At 52.9% G+C, this 7793-nt stretch overlaps 1 protein-coding gene across 1 annotated transcript; it reads left to right on the plus strand.

Moving 5' to 3' along the window:
* The first annotated feature begins 5272 nt into the window (after positions 1-5272).
* Positions 5273-5793, plus strand: LOC140222474 (uncharacterized). The gene is made up of 2 exons (XM_072293133.1): positions 5273-5385; positions 5586-5793. Exons 1-2 carry the CDS (start codon positions 5273-5275, stop codon positions 5791-5793), a joined length of 321 nt encoding a protein of 106 aa, XP_072149234.1.
* The last annotated feature ends 2000 nt before the right edge of the window (positions 5794-7793 follow it).

Here is a 7793-nt window from a genome sequence, read left to right on the forward strand (position 1 = left end):
GGTGCGTATTTGTAGGCCGGATTGGAGAGGATTACTGGACTAGTACAGCAGCAGAAGCCGATTGTTTGGTTCAGATGGTGAGGAAGGAGAGGAATGGCGTGCCACGCGGAGGAGTCCACAATTTATCTCGCTCACATTTGCCATAATTTATTTCGCTCATATTTGAAAAATACTAAACTATGAAATTATTCCTCTAACATCATATCAATATCTTTGACTAATACGAAATATAGCATCCAAAAAATTGTAGCTTATTCTAAAAATCACAAATATGAGCTCTAAATAACACATTCATATAAATGAAAATTTTCTCCATTGTACCTTATTCTAAAAATCACAAATTACTCTAGCTGTAAAGCATAAAACTTAGTATACTAACCATGTATCGAGAGAGGATGAAGTTTCTAACTTTTAGAACACTTGAATAAGTGAAATCCCCAAGAAATGGTCTTCAATCCGGTAGCACCTCCGCTATGACGCCATGGATAGGGTGAAGCTCGAGTTGTGGTGAATGGCTCAGGCAGGAGGAAGAAGGAGGCAGATGTATAAGAAGAAATTTAGTACTGGTTGGGGACACCAACCGGTACTAAAGCCCGGCGGCACATTAGTACCGTTTGGTTCCCTCATCCGATACTAAAGGCTTGGTGGCACATTAATACTGGGTGGGGTAACCAACCAGTACTAATGTGCACCCTTTAGTACCAGTTGGTGCCCCCAACCGGTACTAAAGGTGCTCACACGGCCAGCCTCGGGAACTAGCTGTTAGGCCCGGTACTAATGCTCACGTTTGTACCAGATCTAAATGCAACCGGTACTGAGCCTCGGGATGAATGCTCAGTTTTTCAGTAGTCCTCCGTACTAAAAAAACAAGCTATTTTGTAATTAAAAATTCATCCCAAAATAAATATGCATGCAATAGTTAGTTAGCAACAAATATGGCTAATATATAGGGAACTCCTTTTCTTAATACTAATTGTCAGGCTCAGCTGGATTAGTCGCCGCCCTACACTACTAGCACTTACAAAGACGAAAGCAAGATCATTTTACCTTTTTGTTAATCTATTCTAAAATCTCTTTTTTAAGGATGGGGAAACATATATATATATATATTGTATTGATAATTTTTTCTTGCAAAATAGTTGCATTGACTTAGTTTTAGTTGATGGGGGTATCGTTGCCTTGTCTTTGTTTCTCTGCTTGGCAGCCCTTCCTCATCTCTCAACACCATGCATGCAACACATATCCTTACGACACCTCAGGCAAATGACGATGCCGTGAGCAAAGGTTAATCACGATCCATAGGGATATGACCATTCTCGGGGCTTTTCTAAAGAAGAAGCACGACCTTCTTCTGGCAGAGGGGAACTTTTGAACCAAATCCGTGACTTTATACAAAAGCATGAATGAAAGGTCTTGTTCGGTTAATTCCCTTCCCAAGGGGATTGAGGGAGATTTTAACTTGTAGGATTTAATTCCTCCCAACCCTCTCCAATCCCCTTCAAACGGAATAAAGCCCACGGAGAAGAGGACAGGGGGCTTATTTTTCTCACACAGGCAATTAATAGTGATGGGTCCATAGATCCGGGGTCCCCAACAGGACTGTTTCCAGTAAGATTGAGCCCAACAAAGACCGTGGCGATAGCAAATACTTGGGCCGGCTTGACTACGTACAGGTTGACCAAAGCCGCGACCCAGCCACCAACCAGCTTCCCCCGACTGGGAGAACTGATTGACGAACCAACTAGACGGAGTCCACCAGGGGTGGGACCATAGTCCGACCCCGACCAGTGTCTCCCACTAGCTCTCCTCGGATTGGCACTCCCCGACCCGTTTTCCCGACCAGGCTCCCACCATACCACTTGCGACAACCCCCCGACCATGGATGGCCACCAGGAGTGGGCCCCAGGAGCAGGTGGGATGGATAACAAGGCAACTCCTGGGTCAGCCGGCTGTATGCGGAGCCACGCCGCACCACGCCCTGCACACGTCTGCTCAGTGGCACCATAAACCTACCCGCTACGGCGTGACGGCTCGACATTATGGCATAGTGGCCTGACACCATGGCGTGATGGCCTGACGTAGCAGCATGATGACATGATGAGGAGAATAGGGACTGAGGATGGAGGTCATACCATATCTGCTAGCAAGGGATTCGACAAGACTAGCCAGTGCCCGTACACCCACTCTCTCTTTCTTCACCCGACCTGTAAGGGCCGCCCCCTTGTGCTATAAAAGGGCGCGGCCCCTCCCCCTCTAGACACGAGCATACATACACATGCACACATACGGAAGAGAGGCACAACAAACAAACGAAGCACACTACAATAGAAGATCGACGCACATGCACATACTTTCACTTGTAGCGCACTCCACCTCCATCGCTTAGCTCATGTCTGAGCTCCGCTTACACCAGGGCTCAGACACCCCTCTTCTTCCTCCTCTTGTTTGTACCCCCACTGCAAACTTTGAGTACTTGAGCTCAGGAATAAAGTCGATGACTGACCCCCTAATTGGACGTAGGGCACATTGCCCGAACCAGTATAGATCATGTGTCATTGAGTGATAGGCCATATCCGATCAACGCAACGGCAAAACTACGTATAATTATTTGTCAGCCAGATTTCGCACTGACAGTTGGTGCCATCCATGGGGAAGACGCCGTTGCATTCTCATTTTCAGGTCATCGGATGGCCCATCTCGTTGCTGTAGCTGGCATGGTGATCGTCAGCGATACAATTTGTTTTGGCTCGCTGGAGTTCCCTGCTCCCGCTCTTGGTGGGACGTGGCTTCCGTCGGTCTTCGAACCACTCCAAACCTTCCACTTCGGAAACCTGGACTTCATCGCTGACTGGCTCAGCGTACTTCATCTCTGTGAGGAGGCAAACCCCCCGGCATCCCTTGGAAAGGTGGCCCGCATCATTGCCGACGAGCCACTCGACAACCTCAACGTGGAAACCCTTGCGCTCCGCATCGAGTCCGTGCTGGGCGCTAGCCCCACGACCAACGACGTGGATACCATGGTGTATTCACTCGTCAACACTTTCAATCAGCTTTCTAGGGGACCTCCGTTGTCCTTGCCAGGCCCGCCGTGAGGATTCTTTCCTTTCGGCCTATCGTCCCCTGTGAACGCGTACGCGTGGGACCTCTAGAGGGTCATGACGCCGTTTGCCCCCCCGTGTGAGTACATGGGGATGACGGACTATGCCCCCGTCTCATTTCTTGAGCTCCTTTATGATGAGTTGCTTGAGAGCGACAGCTCCACCGATGGTGACGTGATGGCGCTCGATCATCCTCCGTCTTGTGAGCGCGCCATGGCGGACACCACGGAATCGGTCCCTGAGGTGGCGGAGTCCACCGAGACTCGTACCCCGTCGGATCACCGTGCAGAAGCGCAGGTGTGGGCTTAGGGGCATAGTGATGCGCTGCGGTAACACTCGCCATCGGTGCAGCCACCGCTGCCGCCAGCGCGCCCGGCACACCACTCTGCGCCTCATGCACGCAACCCAGGAAGTGGAGCCCGAGGCCGCGCCCGTCAGGTCCAGCGCAACATCATGGCTGAAGGGGATGATCCCCGTAGTTCGCTCAGGCTGGACAGAACATCGCCGCTGCTGCGATGCTTCTACGTAGCCTCCCTGAGCCAGCTGACCCTAAGGAGCAGGCCATCCACTGGAACCTCCAGGCGCTGGGGGAAACCACTGCCGTACAGCTGGCGTAGAGCTCCACCTCGCACCAACAACATGCGGTCTCTTTCCCTACAGGGGTAGTGGGGGCGCAGCAGTTGAATCGTTCGGTTTACTCTCCCCCATAGCCATGTCGCACCATGCATAGTGCTGCGGTAGCACCTCAGCCTGCCCCAACGCTAGCACCGGCATCACAGCGCCAGCCTATGCGTGAACGGGTTCGGCAAAACTGCGATGTGCGTAGTGTCATTCACGCACGACGCCTGGCACGACACGAAGCTGACGTCGACCACATGGCGGCAAAGGCGGCCGATGCGGCACACAACCGCTCCAATGAGGAGTGCGAGGACGTGCACCCTAGGCGTGCCCGCCATCAGAACAACCGAGACAATGCCCAAAGCCCTAGCCTGAACGGACTGGGGCTGCAGACCTTCGGACGGAACATCTGGAAGGCGCCTTTCCCGTAGTGTTTTCGGCCACCCACCAACATCGTTAACTACACTGAGAAGACGAACCCCAGCGTGTGGGTTGAAGACTACCGGCTCGCCTGTCGAGCCGGTGGTGCTGATGATGACCTCTTCATCATCCAGTACCTCCCCATCTGCCTGGGGGAGTTTGTCCGAGCCTAGCTCAAATTCCTTCCGCCCAATAGCATCCGTGACTGGGCAGGCCTTGAAAAGGTCTTTGTGGGGAACTTCCAGGGGACCTACGTCCATCCTGGGAACACCTGGGATCTCAAAAGCTGCAAGTAGGAGCCTAACGAGTCCCTGCGAGACTATATTCGCAGGTTCTCTAGGCAATACGACTCCCTTCATGACGTCGTCGACGTGGAAGTCATCAGCGCTTTCCTTAGAGGGACAACCTGCAAGTCCTTGGTTCACAAGCTTAGCTGCGTCAAGCCCCGGACGACCCGCGACTTGCTGGATATTGCCACTAACCATGCCTTCGGTGAGGAGGTGGTCGAGGCGGTCTTTAGTGATGGCCAAGAGAAGGCAAGGCCAAGTGTGAGGACCAGGACACGGGCCCTTCCTCCCGATAGGGGAAGAAGAACAAGAAGGAGCGGCGTCGAGTGGCTCACCCAGCTATAGTTGCGGTGACCGACCGGCCAGAAAAGCCACTTCAGGAGGGCCGCAATGACCACTTCGAGAAGTTGATGAAAAGTCCCTACACCAACCATCCTTTCCCCATCAAGCACCTCTACAAGGCATCTTTGCATGGAAGCCAGCTGACATGCTCGGAATCCCGAGGGAGGTCGCCGAGCACGCACTACGCATCACCCCGGGCTTGAAGCCCGTCAAGCAGCATACACTGTTTCGATGATGACAGGCGTAGGTCCATAGGCAAGGAGATCGCCAACCTCTTGGAGGCCAGTTTTATCAAGGAGGTGTACCACTTTGACTGACTCACCAACCCAGTTCTTGTAAAAAAGAAGAATGAGAAATGGAGAATGTGCATTGACTATGCTAGCCTAAACAAGGCGTGCCCTAAGGACCACTTTCTTTTGCCGCGCATAGATCCGATAGTCGACTCCACTTCGGGATGTGAGATCCTCTGTTTTTCTGGATGCCTACTCTGGCTATCACCAGATCGCGATGAAGGAGTCCGACCAGCTTGCGACCTCCTTCAACACCCCGTATGGTTCATATTGCTACGTGACCATGCTGTTCCGTCTAAGGAACGTTGGTGCCACCTACCAGCAGTGTATGTAGTGGTGCTTCACCGACCAAATCGACCCACCCGACCGGCCTAATGGGACGGAACGGCCGAAGGGTACCATCACAGTCTACGTGGACAACATAGTGGTAAAATCGGCTCGGTCAGGTGACCTGATCGCGGACTTGACCGCCACTTTCGTGAACCTCTGAAGGTTCAACGTCAAATTGAATGCGAGAAATGTGTGTTCAGGGTCCCGAAGGGAAAGCTGCTCGGATACATCATCTCCGAGCGCAGCATTGAAGGCAACCCTGAAAAAATCTCGGCCATTTCCAACATGGGCCCAATACGCAATGTCAAGGGTGTACAAAGGCTCACCGGGTGCTTGGCCGCCCTGAGCTATTTTATCTCCCGACTCGGTGTGAAGGGAGTGCCACTCTACAAGCTCCTGAAGAAGTAGGACACGTTCATCTGGACGGAAGAGGCACAAAAGGCCCTAGTGTGCCTCAAAACGTTGTTGACTTCAGCCCCGGTCCTCGCCGCGCCCGAGCGAGGGGTACCCCTCCTACTCTACCTCACGGCAAGGGACCACGTGGTCAGTGATGTCCTCGTTGTAGAGAGGGAGGATCCTGGGCACATGCTGAAAGTCCAGTGACTAGTGTACTTCGTCAGCGAGGTACTCACCGATGCCAAAGCGCGCAACCCTTGGTACAAAAGCTTCTGTACGTCATGTTGATGGCCAATTGAAAGCTCTTGCACTATTTCACCGAGCATGAGGTCATCGTTGTCACCTCATTTCCGCTTGGTGAAATCGTTCGAAATCGCGATGTCGTGGGCCAAATCTCCAAATGGGCTCTCGAGCTCATGGGGCACAACATCAAATATGCCCCCCGAACCGTGATTAAGTCTCAGGTCCTAGCCGACTTCATCGCCAAGTGGACGGAAGTCCATCCTTGACCCCTAAAGTTACCCATGAGTACTGGACGTTTACTTTGACGGGTCAGTCATGGGAACCGGCGTGGGGGCTGGGGTGGTCCTGATCTCCCTAGAAGGAAACAAACTCTGCTACGTGACTCGTCTCCACTTCAACGCCTCGAATAACGTTGCAAAATATGAAGCCCTCATCAATGGGCTATGTATCGCCGTCGAGCTCGGTGTGACCTGACTTTACATCCGTGATGACTCCGAACTTGTGGTCAACCAGGTCATGAAAGAGTCCTCCTGCAAAAGCCCACTCATGGCATCATACTGCCAAGAAGTGCGTAAGCTCAAGGACAAATTTCGAGGGATCGAGCTACACCATGTCCCACGAAAGGACAACGACATCGTCGACACTCTAGCGAAAATGGATGCCAGACGGGAACCGGTTTTGGATGAGGTCTTCACGAATGACCTCCATGAACCATCAACCCGTGTACGGGAGAGTCTGCCCCAAGCATAGACTGGCCCAGGCCAATTGCTCGGGGGCTCAGGTGCCATGTCACAGCCCAGTTGTGACCAAGCACTCGGGGGCTCCGACCTCGACACGGTAGTAATGGCGCTCGTCTGACCGATTGGAGAGCATCGCTACATGGCTACATCCTCGATGCAGTCCTTCCGCTAGAGAAGACTGAAGCGCAGGGGGTCGCCCGACGCGCCAAAACATTCTTCACCATCGGCGACGAACTCTATAAGTGATGCCCGTCGGGAGTACTCATGAAGTGCATCCCGACCGACCAAGGGAAGCAGCTTCTTCATGAAGTCCACGCTAGAATCTGTGGGCACCATGTTGCCCCGCGCTTGCTGGTCGGGAAAGCCTTTCGTCAAGGTTTCTACTAGCCCACGGTGCTCCGCGACACAGAGGAGGTGGCCTGCAGATGCGAGGGGTGCCAATTCTACACTCAACAGACCCACCTGCTGGTGTAGGAACTCCAGACCATCCCCATCACCTGGCTATTTGCGGTCTGGGGACTCAACATGGTCGGTCCCCTCAAAAAGGCCCCGGGCGATCACACCGACCTACCCGTGCCGGTGGATAAGTTCACGAAGTGGATCAAGGTGAAGCCCATCACGAACATTTGCTCGCAAGAGGCTGTCGAGTTCTTCCTTGACATCGTCTACCGATTTGGCGTCCCTAACTGTATCATCATGGATAACGGAACAAACTTCACCGGCAAGAAGTTTTTGGATTTTTGTGATCGGTACGGCATTAGGGTTGACTGGGCTTCGGTCGGACACCCACGAACAAATGGCCAGGTTGAGCAAGCCAACGGCATGGTCCTCATGGGACTCAAGCCATGTATTTTTGACTAGCTCAAGAAGTGTGCTGGGCAATGGGTTGTAGAGCTTCAAGTGGTTCTCTGGAGCCTGAGAACGACCCCCCAACCGATCAACAGGGTTCACCCCCTTCTTCCTAACATACCGCTCGGAAGCAATGTTGCCATCCGACCTCAACTACGGCGCCCCGAGGGGAAGGGCATT

Source organism: Setaria viridis, chromosome 4 (assembly GCF_005286985.2).
Source record: "Setaria viridis chromosome 4, Setaria_viridis_v4.0, whole genome shotgun sequence".
NCBI lineage: Eukaryota > Viridiplantae > Streptophyta > Magnoliopsida > Poales > Poaceae > Setaria > Setaria viridis.

Excerpts from the sequence above, each read along its gene's own strand:
- LOC140222474 (XM_072293133.1), top strand. The coding sequence starts at position 5,273 with ATGAAGGAGTCCGACCAGCTTGCGACCTCCTTCAACACCCCGTATGGT. Across the intron at positions 5,386-5,585 it reads GCCACCTACCAGCAGTGTAT|GGTCCCGAAGGGAAAGCTGC; the intron begins GTAGTGGTGCTT and ends ATGTGTGTTCAG.